This window comes from Schistocerca gregaria, chromosome X (genome assembly GCF_023897955.1).
Source record: "Schistocerca gregaria isolate iqSchGreg1 chromosome X, iqSchGreg1.2, whole genome shotgun sequence".
Lineage (NCBI taxonomy): Eukaryota > Metazoa > Arthropoda > Insecta > Orthoptera > Acrididae > Schistocerca > Schistocerca gregaria.
In genome coordinates, this window is record NC_064931.1 from 490,082,098 (window position 1) to 490,099,542 (window position 17,445).

Sequence of the window (17,445 nt, forward strand, 5' to 3'; positions counted from 1 at the left end):
AATTACATGGAATGCCATTGCTCATGCGAGACTGAGAGTCTGCAATTGTTGACCATTCCACCACCAGTTCTCCAGTCCAAACAAAATAATTGAGTAATTTAGTATTGCTGATTGTAAGAAGGTAAACTGTCATGTGATTCCTAGGTTCAACAAGATTAAACGCAAGGAAAAAAATTTATCCATGTGGACTGTCAGTGCATGTGTGACTATTGCGGGGTTAGCAAGAGAAAATTCGTGTAGGTATATGCAAATATTAGGCAGGTTTGTAAAAACTTTCCCAGTTACATTTACTCACAAATTATATATTGGCCTCTACAAATGTCTGCTTGTGTGATGTGTATGTGCTGATGGATATGGGTGTGTGTGTGTGTGTGTGTGTGTGTGTGTGTGTGTGTGAGTGAGTGAGTGTATACCTGTCCTTTTTTCCCCCTAAGGTAAGTCTTTCCGCTCCCGGGATTGGAATGACTCCTTACCCGCTCCCTTAAAACCGACATCCTTTCGTCTTTCCCTCTCCTTCCCTCTTTACTGGAAGCAACCGTTGGTTGCGAAAGCTTGAATTTTGTGTGTATGTTTGTGTGTCTATCGACCTGCCAGTGCTTTCGTTTGGTAAGTCACATCATCTTTGTTTTTTTATATAAAAACAAAGATGATGTGAGTGACTTCGTGCTTTCGTTTGGTAAGTTACATCATCATTTTTTTTTTTTAATATAAAAACAAAGATGATGTGACTTACCAAACGAAAGTGCTGGCAGGTCGATAGAAACACAAACATACACACACAATTCAAGCTTTGGCAACCAACCGTTGCTTCGTCAGGAAAGAGGGAAGAAGAGGGTAAGACGAAAGGATGTGGGTTTTAAGGGAGAGGGTAAGCAGTCATTCCAATCCCGGGAGCGGAAAGACTTACCTTAGGGGGGAAAAAGGACGGGTATACACTCTCTCTCTCTCGCGCACACACACACACACACACACACACACACACACACACACACATATATATATATATCTCCATCCTCACATATACAGACACAAGCAGACATATTCAAAGGCAAAGAGTATGGATCTCCTAGGAGTTACACAATCTGCAATGCACAGTGATAAGAGAATGACATTAAAAGGGAATAGTATCTGTATTAAAAGATTTCTCTAAAGTGTCTGGAAATATATAACACATTAACATAACATCTCACTTTCATATTATTTGCTGACAAACCTATTGTTTAGTTTCTCCAACAATTTGTTAATGAATCATGCAGTTAACTCTTTCCAGTAAGAAACAATGAAAAGTGGTGTTACAAGAACTCAACACTGGCATTTGTCTGTCAGTATTATCTCGTGTAGCTTGGGACAAGAAAAAATCATTCAGTTTTTGCCAAACAAAATCAGTGTTGTTTATTGATAATTTTGGGGGTCTTTTTTGATGGCTTGTTTTTCAATTATGTTCTGCATTTTTACCTTATTTCATTGTTTTTCAATGTTAACAATGAAAATATACCTATCATTTTTATTGATACCACCCATAAATGACATCAATCATTGGAAAAAAAAGAACCATTGCATTTAACATTTAAAAACTAATAAATTTAAGAACAAATAACTGTACATCCAAACAATGTTGACTGCTTTTCAAAAGAGAGCATTGTATAACTTCCTGGTTCTCTTCCAAGACATTGTGCCATGCAACACTTCGAATGTCTACACTACTGAGACCTGTCATTCCAGGTATAAATAACAGGCTCCCTCCCATTTCGTTAGTATAGCTCATAATCGTTGCCCCAGGGTTCAAAACGAGAACATAAGGCTGTGAACATGGACAACCATAAGAGTTGGTGACTTAGTTTGAAGGTGCAACCAGTGCATTTCCTTGTTTCGTGCACCTTTACTTCAGGTATCAGTATTAATGTTTTTCAACATTTTGCTAGTTTCATAATTAAAAATTCCTTCTCCCATGACAGATTCTTTATGTTAAAATCATTTTAACTTGGAATAGAGGTAACAATTGTTATCTGCTGATGTCGCATTTCTGTGCATTTTGGCTCATAAAATCATCAAACAACCAATGCATTTTAGAGAGATTTTTAATGTGGCACATCAATTAGACTGCATCTTTTTGTATTACACGACTATACATAGGAAAACCATGCAATGCAGCACTTTAGCTTCAGAAATATATAAATGAAAATGGCTGCTTGGTTTGAGTCTATCAACAAACCACAACACAGGACAAATGACATCATGCAAACATGTTTTTGGTAGTATAACAGTACACCAAGTATGTGCTTTTTCCCTTCCAGTATTTACTGAATACTCTTTTAAAAAATATTCTGTGGGGTCCAACTGATCAGTAGCATAACCCGTATTCTGATTGCCTGATAGTAGCAAATCAAAATGGCACCATATTAATTAACGTGTTTGCAAAGCTAAAGTGCTGTTTTTGGTTTTTTCATATTTATACCTGCATACCATAAAAATTTACAGTTTAATTGATGCACCAAATTAAAGATCATTCCAAAACAGTTTGTTTTTGGTATGATTTGAAGATCTAATTTCAACATTAAATAACTATCAATTACCAATATTAATAAAGTGCTGCCTCCAGATTTACAACCTTTTTTTTACTGAGGAATAGGGAAAATGCCAAATTTTCAAATGTCATGTAAAAATGTTTTATTGGCTCTTGCCAAAGCTTTCACAAATCATAAATACCTTTCCAAATCTTCTCAAAGAAACAGAATGTAGTGTCCAAGAGATCTTGCACTCCGTAAGCACCAGATAGTGAGAAACAAGAGTGTGTCTTCTGTCAGTCAGCGTCATCCAGAACTGGTGTAACTAAATCATTTTCTTCATTAGGGCTTCAGCTCTCTCTTGCCATGACCTGAAATATAGAATATCAGCCCAAAGTCCTTCCCACCTACCCTAAAGTGGGAGTCCACTGCCCACCTAAACTATGCAATATCTTGGTTCATCTCTGTTTCATTGTTCCAAATTCCTTGATACCATGGATAATATCTCTCCGGAAAAGCATAGTGCAAAACTATCCACTTGCATTAACGGTGACAACTAAACTGTGATCAAAGGACATCTAGACAACCCTGTTGCTGAGCATGATACACAGCACACTGTGGTTGATTTCAACAGTTGCTTTGTAATCTATGCTATTTTGTTCCTCCCCACTACAGTCTCATTGCAGCAAATTGTTTCCTAACATAAACACCCCCCCCCTCCCATGAACCATGCACCTTGCCGTTGGTGGGGAGGCTTGCAGGCTTGCGTGCCTCAACGATACAGATAGCCGTACCGTAGGTGCAAGCACAATGGAGGGGTATCTGTTGAGAGGCTAGACAAACAAACGTGTGGTTCCTGAAGAGGGGCAGCAGCCTTTTCGGTAGTTGCAGGGGCAACAGTCCGGATGATTGACTGATCTGGCCTTGTAACATTAACCAAAACTGTTGTGGTACTGTGAACGGCTGAAAGCAAGGGGAAACTACAGCCATAATTTTTCCCGAGGGCATGCAGCTTTACTGTATGGTTAAATGATGATGGCGTCCTCTTGGGTAAAATATTCCGGAGGTAAAATAGTGCCCCATTCGGATCTCCGGGCAGGGACTACTCAAGAGGACGTCATTATCAGGAGAAAGAAAACTGGCATTCTACGGATCGGAGCATGGAATGTCAGATCCCTTAATCGGGCAGGTGGGTTAGAAAATTTAAAAAGGGAAATGGATAGGTTAAAGTTAGATATAGTGGGAATTAGTGAAGTTCGGTGGTAGGAGGAATAAGACTTCTGGTCAGGTGAATACAGGGTTATAAATACAAAATCAAATAGGGGTAATGCAGGAGTAGGTTTAATAATGAATAAAAAAAATAGGAGTGTGGGTAAGCTACTACAAACAGCATAGTGAGCTTATTATAGTGGCCAAGATAGACACGAAGCCCATGCCTACTACAGTAGTACAAGTTTATATGCCAACTAGCTCTGCAGATGATGAAGAAATTGAACAAATGTATCATGAGATAAAAGAAATTATCCAGGTAGTGAAGGGAGACGAAAATTTAATAGTCATGGGTGACTGGAATTTGACCGTGGGAAAAGGGAGAGAAGGAAACATAGTAGGTGAATATGGATTGGGGCTAAGAAATGAAAGAGGAAGCCGCCTGGTAGAATTCTGCACAGAACATAACTTAACCATAGCTAACACTTGGTTTAAGAATCATAAAAGAAGGTTGTATACATCAAAGAATCCTGGAGATACTAAAAGGTATCAGATAGATTATATAATGGTAAGACAGAGATTTAGGAATCAGGTTTTAAATTGTAGGACATTTCCAGGGGCAGATGTGGACTCTGACCACAATCTATTGATTATGACCTGTATATTAAAACTGAAGAAACTGCAAAAAGGTGGGAATTTAAGGAGATGGGATCTGGATAAGCTGAAAGAACCACAGGATGTACAGAGTTTCAAGGAGAACAATTGACAGGAATGGGGGAAAGAAACACAGTAGAAGAAGAATGGGTAGCTCTGAGGGATGAAGTAGTGAAGGCAGCAGAGTATCAGGTAGGTAAAAAGACGAGAGCTGTTAGAAATCCTTGGGTAACAGAATAAATATTGAATTTAATTGATGAAAGGAGAAGATATAAAAATGCAGTAAATGAAGCAGGCAAAAAGGAATACAAATGTCTCAAAAATGAGATCGACAGGAAGTGCAAAATGGCAAAATGGCTAAGCAGGCATGGCTAGAGGACAAATGTAAGGACGTAGAGGCTTATCTCACTAGTAGTGAGATAGATACAGCCTACAGAAAAATTAAAGAGACCTTTGGAGAAAAGAGAGCCACTTGTATGAATATCAAGAGCTCAGATGGAAACCCAGTTCTAAGCAAAGAGGGGAAAGCAGAAAGGTGGAAGGAGTATATAGAGGGTCTATACAAGGGCGATGTACTTGAGGACAATATTATGGAAATGGAAGAGGATGTAGATGAAGATGAAATGGGAGATACGATACTGCGTGAAGAGTTTGACAGAGCACTGAAAGACCTGAGTCGAAACATGGCCCCGGGAGTAGACAACATACTGTTAGTACTATTGACAACCTTGGGAGAGCCAGTCCTGACAAAACTCTACCATTTAGTGAGCTAGATGTACGAGACGGGTGAAATACCCTCAGACTTCAAGAAGAACATAATAATTCCAATCCCAAAGAAATCAGGTGTTGAGAGATGTGGAAATTACCGAACTATTAGTTTAATAAGTCACAGCTGCAAAATACTAACGCGAATTCTTTACAAACGAATGGAAAAACTGGTAGAAGCTGACCTCGGGGAAGATCAGTTTGGATTCCGTAGAAATACTGGAACACGTGAGGCAATACTGACCTTACGACTTATTTTAGAAGAAAGATTAAGAAAAGGCAAACCTACGTTTCTAGCATTTGTAGACTTAGAGAAAGCTTTTGACAATGTTGACTGGAATACTCTCTTTCAAATTCTAAAGGTGACGGGTAAAATACAGGGAGCGAAAGGCTATTTACAATTTGTACAGAAACCAGATGGCAGTTATAAGAGTCGAGGGACATGAAAGGGAAGCAGTGGTTGGGAAGGGAATAAGACAGGGATGCAGCCTCTCCCCGATGTTATTCAATCTGTATATTGAGCAAGCAGTAAAGGAAACAAAAGAAAAGTTCGGAGTAGGTATTAAAATCCATGGAGAAGAAATAAAAACTTTGAGGTTCGCCGATGACATTGTAATTCTGTCAGAGACAGCGAAGGACTTGGAAGTGCAGTTGAATAGAATGGACAGTATCTTGAAAGTAGGATATAAGATGAACATCAACAAAAGCAAAACGAGGATAATGGAATGTAGTCGAACTAAGTCAGGTGATGCTGAGGGAATTAGATTTGGAAATGAGACACTTAAAAGGAGTAAAAGAGTTTTGCTATTTGGGGAGCAAAATAACTGATGATGGTCGAAGTAGAGAGGATATAAAATGTAGACTGGCAATGGCAAGGAAAGCGTTTCTGAAGAAAAGAAATTTGTTAACATTGAGTATAGATTTAAGTGTCAGATAAGTCGTTTCTGAAAGTATTTGTATGGAGTGTAGCCATGTATGGAAGTGAAACATGGGCAATAAATAGTTTGGACGAGAAGAGAATAGAAGCTTTCAAAATGTGGTGCTACAGAAGAATGTTGAAGATTAGGTGGGTAGATCACGTAACTAATGAGGAGGTATTGAATAGGATTGAGGAGAAGAGAAGTTTGTGGCACAACTTGACTAGAAGAAGTGATTGGTTGGTAGGACATGTCCTGAGGCATCAAGGGATTACCAATTTAGTATTGGGGGGCAGCGTGGAGGGTAAAAATCGTAGAGGGAGACCAAGAGATGAATACACTAAGCAGATTGAGAAGGATGTAGGTTGCAGTAGGTACTGGGAGATGAAGAAGCTTGCACAGGATAGATTAGCATGGAGAGCCGTTTCAAACCAGTCTCAGGACTGAAGACCACAATAACAACAACATCACATCATTCCTCCTCCTCCTCCTCACTCCATGTGTTCCCACCACTCTGAAAGAAAGCGCAATAGCAGATATGCATAATATGGTTGTTTAAGAGAATCTCTTGTTCATTTTTTCCTGCAAATATAGTAACTTACAATAGTAACCAATTAATATTACCAAAATGGAAATTACTGTTATACAATATTTTATGAAGTGTAGGACACATTTTGCAATAGAGACTGGTGGTTTCCTTGCACAAATTTGATAGATTGTTTGAACTGGCTGCATAATATCATCAAAAACTCTGTGTGCTTTCTGTACTGATGTTACTGATAAACTTCTTAATGACCTAGACTCATTGAATGTCCTGACAAGTAAAATTATTAAATGTCTCAAAGCTTTTTATTTAAACTGCAAATGTCTCTTTGTAAATCCAGGCTCTGTCTTACTGATGGCTCCGAGTACCTGTTCTTGGCCAGTACAGAGGAAGAAATGGAAGACTGGGTGAATAAAATATCTTTCCATGCAAACCTGCAGCCTCAGTTTCAGCTTCTGAGCTATGATTCTCAAAAGGTAGAGGACATTTTCTTCTCTCAATAAATATGCAAAAGTTTGTCTGCTGGAGCTTGGAATGAAGGCTTACATCTTACATCTTACATCTTGTTCTGTGCACATAATTATGGCCATAGTAAAAAATGTTAAAATACATATTTTTCAGACAGTTTCTTTTGAAAGCATGCACATGTGTTAAATTGTTAAATAATTTAAACACATCTTTAATAAAACATACACAACATTTTTTATAATGCAGAAAGGTAAACTACCTTTCATATAATTATACAGAAGGCTTCAATAAGAGTAGTTTTCTGTCAGCATAATATTTCACTGAAATAAGCTTATGCTACAATAGTATGCCACCTCAAGAACATGCATGAATATTGTCCATTCCAAAAACAGAGAAGTTGTTTTAATAGTGACCTATTTTCAGAGCCCAGCAAGCCAAGAGAGGCTGTCAGCATTTGGTGCAGATGATGCAGATGGGGATGGAAGCTCTGTCTCTAGTCATGCATCTACTCCAGAATTTCCACGGCGCTCAGAACCAGTGCCCACACAAACACAGATCCTGCAGCAAATGCAGCAGTCAAGGCCACCTGTCCCACCTCGTGGCGCCCCACCCCCTGTGCCTGCCCGTTCACCTAGCACTGAGGCCGTTACCCTGAGGCCAAAGCCTATGCCTGGTCAGTAACATGTTTTTTTTTCTTTCAATTTTTCTTTCATATCGTATTGATGTTTACTTTTTCTTTTTGACTTTTTGTTCCATTTTGCAAACCTAGGAATTCTTAAGTGTTTGTTTTTGCTTTATTAGTTACATATATTACTTCCTAACCACAGTTCACTCTGCCTTTTTCCTTGTTCCTTCCTCATTCCATCCTCCTTCCCTTTCTCTCACCCCCTCACATTCTCTCTCCCCATTCTACCCATTCTTATTTGTGCTTTACTCTACATTTCTGCTTCTGTTTTCTCCATCTCCAGTAAAGTAAAACGTTTGTTCCTGTTAAACTGGCTTACATACATATTTGGTTGGTCAGGTGTAATGGACACAGGCCGTCCACATTCGTATCAACCAACATCACGTGAAGAGCAGCTTCATCAGAATGGTGTTCCTCCAGCAGATTCGTGGCGTCGCAGTCATCCTGACAGCCAGTTAGGTATGTATTGCATATCAACTGTGTGATTTTTCTTTTGTGAGATATTCAACCATGGAACCCATAATCCTTCAACATGAAAATGCCAGACACCCCTGATCGCAGTGACATCTGCAACATTCCGACGCCTTGGATTCACTGTCATCGATCATCCTCCATCCAGTTCCGCCTTGACCCCATCCAATTTTCATGTTTCCAAAACTTAAAGAACACCTTTAAAGGCGTCACTTTGATAGTGATGAAGCAGTGCAAGCATAGATGAGATTATGGCTCTGTCAACGAAGTCAAACACGCAAAGTGACAGTATCAACAAACTGCTCTCTGGTTGGGAGAAATGTGTTTGTCATCCAGGTGACTGTGTTGAGAAATAAATATGTAGACATGAAGAATAAATATGGAGAATATTAATAATATTTGTTTCATTTAAAAAATGTTCACATTAAAAATTTGGAGGCATTACCTTTCAATATGCCATGGTACCTAATGTCATTATATTTTGAAGTTAGGTATAGAGAGCTGCATGCTACTGAAATTAATTTGATATGTGTCAAAGCACTCCTGCAAGGTCCCAGGGACTTATTATCTGATAGCGTTCAGTGAGCTCAACTGATACTGAAAATTATAGCATTTTCTTAACAGCAACAGAGGTGGTGGGTTCACTTATATATCTTACAGTGAAGAGTGTTCCATGCCATGCACTTATTAGCAGTTTCTCTATTTTCAACACTTCAACCTTGCAGTTAAAACTTGACTCATAAGATGTTGGAGTTATGGATGGATGGAAATACTAATTTTAAGTCATTTCCTGAGAATATGTCAGTATGTGAAGTATGGTTTATTGAACTTTGATTGAGATGCAACAATCGGTAAGGCACTCTGTACAGTAACCATACATGTTACTTGCTGTTATAGAGATGTCTTTGTTAGAATGAGAGCTCTATCATGATGTTATTGGTTACAGACACTCAGGGTGGAGTTTTGAAGTAAAAAATTTTAAAAGTTCAAGTGCCAAATACAAATGTCTTGACTAACAATAATTGTTTTCTGAGTGGGTCTTCACAACAAGCCTAAGCTTTATACATATAGTGGCAGAACAGAAACAAATTATGACTGCAAGAAGGAACTTTCTCTGTCTAGTACAGACGTAACGTTGATACCAATGAAATTTGGCTTTTGTTGCATTGGTGCATGAAGCAGAATAACATAAACCAAGTTTCATTTGAGCCATTAATTAGTTTTGATATTGTGGCTGTTCAAAGTAGTAACAATGTGTGTGTTTGGTTCATGTGTCACCAAGAAATTATTGTTTTGGATGATTTATCACCCACAAAAATTCATGTAAAAATTTGTTAGGAATCTGCTGCTAAATTTTCAGCTGTTAACAAATAGGCAGCTAAATTCAGATGCAGCTATAGCTCTTTCGAATGTATCCTATGTGCAGAACTTCCCAGAACTGCAACATAGATGAAAACACCAAGAAAAGAAACTGCAAAATATTATACTGGATGACTGGCAATTAAATCTGTGGGAGTTACCTGATACTGTAGGTATAACAGAAAAATTAAATGGTACATTTCAAATGAAAGATTACTTAGAGGTAGGTTTGTGCAACATGCATGCCACATTTGTTACATGCTGGCCAATAGTAATTGTAAAAATGAATAGCAATATTTGAAGTTGATTTTGTATGTTGTAATGGATTTGCAGAATGTTTCACGGGAGTGTGAAAGGGATTCCTCTTGTTGATTACCTTGTTAAGCATCCAGTATTAATTGATGACAATTGTGCACATTTTCTCTACCAACTTGATGAAGAAAAAAAAAAAAATCTTGAGTCTTCTGGATTGCAAACGGAAAAAAATCCGCTGTAAGGATAATGAACCTTCCCTCGAAGGTGCTTTAACAGTGAGAACAATGAGGAATCTGAAGTGTGTGTTCTTGGAGCATCCCCATTTTTTGCCAGAAAATATTTGATTTTAGTAAAGAGTTTTTTGGCACCTGTAGATGGGTATTTTGAGGAGCCCTTTTAAAATTTTGCTTGGGGTGGGGAGTGGGGGACAACGACATTACATACAGTGCATTGACCTAAAAATTTAAAAGAAATTATGTATTCTGGCCCCGGCTTCACAATTTTTGGCTACCATGAAGGAATATTTTCTTCTTGCTTTCATGTTACTACAAGTGATTGATGTGTGTAGTTGCTTGCTTGCTTAAACACATAACTTCTATTTGGAGATCGACTGTGGCAACAAGCTGTTGACAGAAGTTAGTGTGTCCTGAAAGTCCTAAATATTCACAGAAACTCAAATCTAAATGTAAAACATTTTCGGTAGCTTTCAACATATACTCCTTAACAAAACCCTTCATGAACAATAATTTTTGTGCGATAGCTTTTCTAGAATTTCACTTTAACAAAAGTAGAACCTCTAAATTAGATGGCTATCCAATATTCAAGAGCAAAGTACTGAAGAGGATCATGAGTAAATACTACAGATTTGGCCATAAGATTTATAGTAAAAGGATTGTTATCTTTCGCTCAAACTTTGAACTTGTAAGCTTCGTTTGCTATTGCTACAATGTCCATATGAAATTGATGTGTTAATAAATGCTAATTTCCCAGACTATTCATTTAACCATAAATTTTATTGAATTGTTATGGTTACCTACAGTCTTGAAATGTTGAGTCTTCCCATTATGGAGTGATGATGAGGTGTAAATCCTAACAATATAATGATCACTTTTGTTCCAGGATACATCAAAGTAGATTAATATTAAACTAAAATATATCTTTGATAATCTGCATACAAAACCTAAATTAATTTGCTTTAATCTATTAATAAATGATTGGTTACGTAATAGCACTGACATGTCAGCTTTTTGCTTTTTCTTTTGTGTGTCTTGTTGTTATCTGTTTATCTGTAGGTGCAAATAATTCCATGCTTTTGTGTTGTTGCATGTTGTGTGATGTGTTGTATTTGTCTTGTAGAGCTACCTCCCCCTCTGCCCTCCTCTGCACCCCCACATAGGACATTTTTGTCAACTTCAGCTGGACGTGGAGAGATTCCCCAGGATCATTGGCAACAGGAGCACACAGGTTTCCACCACCAGGGTTAGTACACTTATTGGACCATATCCTGACCCCTGTATAAATTGTCCATGTGGTTCTTAGTGTTTACTGTCAATGTATAGTGTATTTTGAAAGCTTAAAGGTGTAATGAATGTACTAATTTTAAATCAGTATGTACTAATGTAATCAGTATCAGCTACAACTGACTGAAGCAGTAACAAGATTAAGTATTACATGACATCTCCCAGTTGTCTTCTTAAACCTGGTGGCATTGCCTTGATTGAAGCTGGTAATGAGGCAGAGCTGGTCATTCATGTTGATGGTATTTATTTATGTATTTGTTATGTGTTAAGCATTGGTGAATACACAGCATGTTATTTATTTATTTAAACGTCAAGTTCCGTAGGACCAAATTGAGGAGCAAATCTCCAAGGTCATGGAACATGTCAGTACATGAACTTACAACATAAAAAGTAAAAACAGATAAAAATAAATGTTCATGAACCTGAAAGAAAATCAGTCCATAAGTTTAAGCAAACGCTATCAGCAATACAATGAGAATCATCTTAATTTTTCAAGGAACTCCTCGACAGAATAGGAGGAGTGACCTATGAGGAAACTCTTCAGTTTCAATTTGAACGCACGTGGATTACTGCTAAGATTTTTGAATTCGAGTGGCAGCTTATTGAAAATGGATGCAGCAGTATACTGCACACCTTTTTGCACAAGAGTTAAGGAAGTCCGATCCAAATGGAGGTTTGATTTCTGCCGAGTATTAACCGAGTGAAAGCTGCTTATTGTTGGAAATAAACTAATATTGGTAACAAGAAATGACATTAAGGAATATACATATTGAGAGGCCAATGTCAAAATACCCAGACTCGTGAAAAGAGGATGACAAGAGGTTCGTGAACTCGCAGCACTTATTGCCCGAACCGCCCGTTTCTGAGCCAAAAATATCCTTCTAGAATGGGAAGAGTTACCTCAAAACATAACACCATACGACATAAGTGAATGAAAATAAGCAAACTAGGCTAATTTACGTGTCGAAATATCACTCACTTTCGATACCGTTCGAATAGTGAAAATGGCAGTATTAAGTCTTTGAACAAGATCCTGAACGTGGGCTTTCCACGACAGCTTACTATCTATCTGAACACCTAGGAATTTGAACTGTTCAGTTTCACTAATCATATACCCGTTCTGTGAGATAAAAACGCCAGGTTTTGTTGAATTGTGTGTTAGGAACTGTGATTTAAAGTTAGTTTATTTTCTACAAGCCATAAACTGAGGTCATGTACTGCTCTACTTGAAACCGAGTCAATGTTGCACACAACATCCTTTACTATCAAGCTAGTGTCATCAGCAAACAGAAATATTTTAGAGTTACCCATAATACTAGAGGGCATATCATTTATATAAATAAGGAACAGGAGTGGCCCCAACACTGATCCCTGGGGCACCCCCCACTTGACAGTACCCCACTCAGATCCCACATCACAGCCATTATCAACATTGTGAATAATGACCTTTTGCTGCCTGTTGCTAAAGTAAGAGGTGAACCAATTGTGTGCTACTCTCGTTATTCCGCAATGGTCCAACTTCTGGAGCAATATTGTGTGATCAACACAGTCAAATGCCTTTGTTAAATCAAAAAATACTCCAAGCATTCGAAACTTTTTGTTTAGCCCATCCAGTACCTCACAGAGAAAAGAGAATATAGCATTTTCAGTTGTCGAACGACTTCTAAAGCCGAACTGTACATTTGATAGCAAATTGTGTGATATAAAATGATCAATTAACCTTACATACACGTTTACATACATGTTTCAGGACCTCACTGGTAAAATTTGAGAAAAAATTAGGTCACATATGGGAGATTATTTTATGTTGAGAAACGTAATCTTTTCAACCCATCGCTCAGGAGTTGTGCATGTGATACATGAGTGGGAGTCTGAGAAAGAGTTATAACAATTGTACATAAACTACTTTATATTCAGGACAAGTTTGAATGAATTTGTAACTAGTAGTCTAAAGGTCTGTCCTGGACAGAATGAGGTGGTATGATGGTTAAGACACAGGACGTACATTTTGAAGGAGTGGGATTCAAACCCCCATCTGGCCTTCAGATTTAGATTGTCATAAAATCTCTAAATTGTTTGATACATATGCCAGGATGATTCCTTTTAAAAAGAGATTGCCCACTTTCTTTCCCCATCTGTGTCCAATGTTTATCCAAAGTCTAATCATCTTCTTGCTGATGAAATGTGAAGTCATAACTGTCCTGCATTAGTCTACTCTGTGCTTCATTTCATACTCGATGCATTTGCAGTAATTATTACCAAAAAGGATTCTATTTTACATCATGAAATACATCAGTAACTTCAGAAATCAGCTCAGCTCTAATGGCAGTAGCTGCTACATAAACCACCCATTTGACAGGCCTCAAATATAAGATGGAGAGGGTATTAAAATTGGTGAGAACTGACTGCACAACACTCCCTGCTTGACATATACAAAGTTTCCCAAAGTTAAAAGTTATCTGTGCATGTATAACAACTTTGAAATGCTCTCTATCATGTCGGAATCATAGGTTGTTGGACACAGTATCCAGAAATACCATAAATATTGTGCGTAGAATCTTGTGGAAAGCTGCTAGCAGAAATACAGGTATCCAGCATACATCCTCCATTTAAACAATGTTTAACAGAAAATAATCAGAAACTGCCAGTTCATCTTCACCAAAGCAGTTATAATCCCATTAGTATGCAGTATCAATTATCTTTATTACACCAGAACATTCCGGGACTCAGAACTAAAGTTGATGAACTACTCATTTGTATTGATGAAATGAATTCATCTAACTAAATTGACATAATCTGCCCCTCTGAACATCAAGTGACGACTGGTATAGATATGTTAGACATTTCAGGATTTAATGCAATCTTTCAGTAAACATTTACAGCAGTTATTAATGTTGTCTTTCAATCTAACTCACACTGTTAACTTTCCAACTAGGATCACTAAATCCTCAAGGACAGCCATTGATAACATTTTTATAGACAAATGAAATGAACAAAATAAAACCTGTAATAAATGGACTATCAGATCATGACATGCAGCTCCTTGTTTTAGTTGTAAATTCTAAGCAGATTATCAAGACTGCTAGATTGGAGTACAGGAGAGTAGTCGCTCAACCAAAAATTGAGTGTTTTAGAAAACTGCTCAAAGATATGAACTGAAGAGATGTTTATGGTGCTCATGACATGAATGGAAAAATAGAACACATTCATGAACAAAGTCAGTACCATGTTTGAAAACTGTTTTCCTCTAAAAGTTACTCAAATTAAACAGATGTCTATAATAAAACCATGGAATACACAAGGAATAAAGATTTCCTGTAAGACAAAAAGGAAAATGTATCTGTCGACCAAGAACAGCTCCAATACTGATGATTTAGCTAAATACAAGGAATACTGTAAAATATTTAAAAAAGTAATTCAGACATCTAAACAAATGCACTACCAGAAGAAGATAGCAATGTCAGGGAACAAAATAAAAACAATATGGGATATAGTGAAAGAGGAGACTGGTAGAACCAGAAAGGAACAGGAGCAAACAGCATTAAGGGTAAATGACACATTAGTAACCGATGGGCATAGTGTGGCAAATCTATTTAACAAGTACTTTATATCTGTTACTGATAGAATGGGATTGTCAGAATCAGTAAATAATGCCTTTGAATATCTGAAACTAGCCTTTACAAATAGCTTCAGGTACATGAGTATGTCACTCACTTCACCAAAAGAAATAACTTCCATAATAAAATCTTTAAAACAAAGCATTCTAGTGGCAAAGTTAATTAAGGTGTGTTCTTGTGAATTTAGTACAATTCTACGTTACTTGTGTAACCAGTCAATTATAACTGGGACATTTCCTGACTGGCTAAAATATGCAGATCTTAAGCCTCTGTTCAAGAAAGGGGATAAAGAGATACCACCAAACTACAGACCAATTTCACTTTTGCCAGCATTCTCAAAAATTTTAGAAAAAGTAATGTACAGGCAGCTTCCCAACCATCTGACCACAAGTAACATATTATCAAGAAAACAGTTTGGATTTCTGAAGGGTTCTGATATTGAGAAGGCTATTTACACCTGCAGTGAAAATTTACTTAATTAAATAACAAATTACAATCAGCAGGTATTTTCTGTGATTTGTTAAAGGCATTTGATTGTGTGAACCACAACATCCTTTGAAATAAATTAGAATTCTATGGTATCACAGGCAGTGCTGCAAATTGGTTCAAGTCATACCTCACTAACAGGAAACAAAGGGTGTCAGTGCAAGGGACTAGTGAATTAAGTCATCAGTCATCGTCAGAATGGGAAGAAATTACATGTGGAGTCCCACAAGGATCCATCTTAGGGCCATTGCTTTTTCTCGTGTACATTAATGATCTCTCATCAGTTACACTGCCAGAAGCAGAGTTCATTTTGTTTGCAGATGACACAAGTATTGCAATAAATAGCATGTTGAGTGTAGTTCTAGAAAGATCTGCTAATGTTATTTTCATGGATATTAATAAATAGTTTAAAGCCAACTCACTGACACTAAACTTCGAAAACACTCACTATATACAATTCAGAACCTGTAAGAGGTTTCCACCCAGCATATGCATAAAGTATGAAGAAGAGCAGATAGAAGAGGTTGATAGTTTTAAATTCCTGGGATTGCAACTTGATAATAAATTCAGTTGGTAGGAGCACACCACAGAACTGCAGAAACGCCTTAACAAATCTGTATTTGCAATTGAAGTGTTAGCAGATATAAGCGACTTAAAAAAGGAAAAGTTTGCATACTTTGCCTACTTTCATTCCATAATGTCATATGGTATGATATTTTGAGGTAACTCTTCAAGTCAAACAAAAGTTTTCAGAGTCCAAAAGCGTGTAATATGTATTATTTGTGGAGTAAATTCATGGATGTCCTGCAGAAACCTCTTCAAAGAACTGGGTATACTAACTACTGCCTCTCAGTATATTTATTCCTTAATGAAATTTGCCCTAAATAATATATCTCTTTTTCCAACAAACAGCTCAGTTCATACATACAACTCCAGGAACAAAAATGATGTGCACAAGGACTTAAAAGCACTTACTTTAGTTCAAAAAGGGGTCCACTACTCAGGAACACTTATCTTCAACAATTTGCCAGAAAACATAAAAAATTTAATTACAAATAAAGATCAGTTTAAAAGGAGCCTGAAAGACTTACTAGTGGCCAACTCCTCCTACTCCATTGATGAATTTTTTAATAGAAACAAATGATGTATTGTATATACTCATACTATTAGTATATTTAATGATAACTTGAAATGAGGTAATAATTCATCTGAAGTTTTGAATATTTGTGAACTTTGTTATAGAAAATTACATAATAAAAAAAGACAGTGGCGGCTCATGAGTATACATTCTGAGTGTTCACAGATTTTTAGATACAGACAAATTTGAGAGTGTGAAATTAATAGCATCAGCTGTAGAACAGTTATGCTTATCAACAAGTTTATCCAACTACACCCACTGTCAATAATTATAATAATAATAATAACAACAACAGTAGTAGTAGTAGTAGTAGTAATAATAATAATAATAATAATAATAATAATATACATAACTTATCTGACAAAAGAAAAAATTGTTTTCATGAATTTTGTTGTTTTGTACATAATTAAGTACAGTTTAGGACAATAAAGAAATAAGTTGTAAGCTTTCACAACTCTCCATTTTGCATTTTTGTGTAAGAGGGAGTTTTCATGGTTTTCAATTTTTTTCAGACAATTGTACAAGATCCCTAACAGATGTATATTCTCATGCCGCACCCACACAATTTGTGCTAATTGTACACTTCCATGTTACATGTTCGCCAATAGTCACACTTATTTGATTTCATCACTCTCTCAATTGAAGGATCTGTTCTTCAAGGCCCTAGTTCTTCTGCAGCTAACTTTTCCTGGTATTTTACTTTTCTGTTCCCAGAGTGAGATTTTTGCTCTGCAGCAGTGTGTGCTCTGATATGAAACTTCCTGTCAGATTAAAGCTGTGTGCTGGACCGAGATTTGAACTTGGGTCCTTCGCCTTTCATGGGCACGTGCTCTACCGACTGAGCTACCCAAGC

At 37.1% G+C, this 17,445-nt stretch overlaps 1 protein-coding gene across 8 annotated transcripts in view; it reads left to right on the forward strand.

The window, feature by feature from the left end:
• LOC126299183 (spectrin beta chain, non-erythrocytic 1) overlaps positions 1-17,445 on the forward strand; it is a 440,083-nt gene that overhangs the window by 399,657 nt on the left and 22,981 nt on the right. For 5 of the 8 annotated variants that reach the window (XM_049990953.1, XM_049990949.1, XM_049990951.1 and 2 more), the window contains 4 exons: positions 6,934-7,069; positions 7,485-7,734; positions 8,086-8,205; positions 11,188-11,310. In XM_049990953.1, the coding sequence (XP_049846910.1) occupies positions 6,934-7,069; positions 7,485-7,734; positions 8,086-8,205; positions 11,188-11,310 (629 nt within the window). The remainder of the gene's footprint in view (positions 1-6,933; positions 7,070-7,484; positions 7,735-8,085; positions 8,206-11,187; positions 11,311-17,445) is intronic. The other 3 variants (XM_049990952.1, XM_049990955.1, XM_049990956.1) reach the window with 1 other exon arrangement.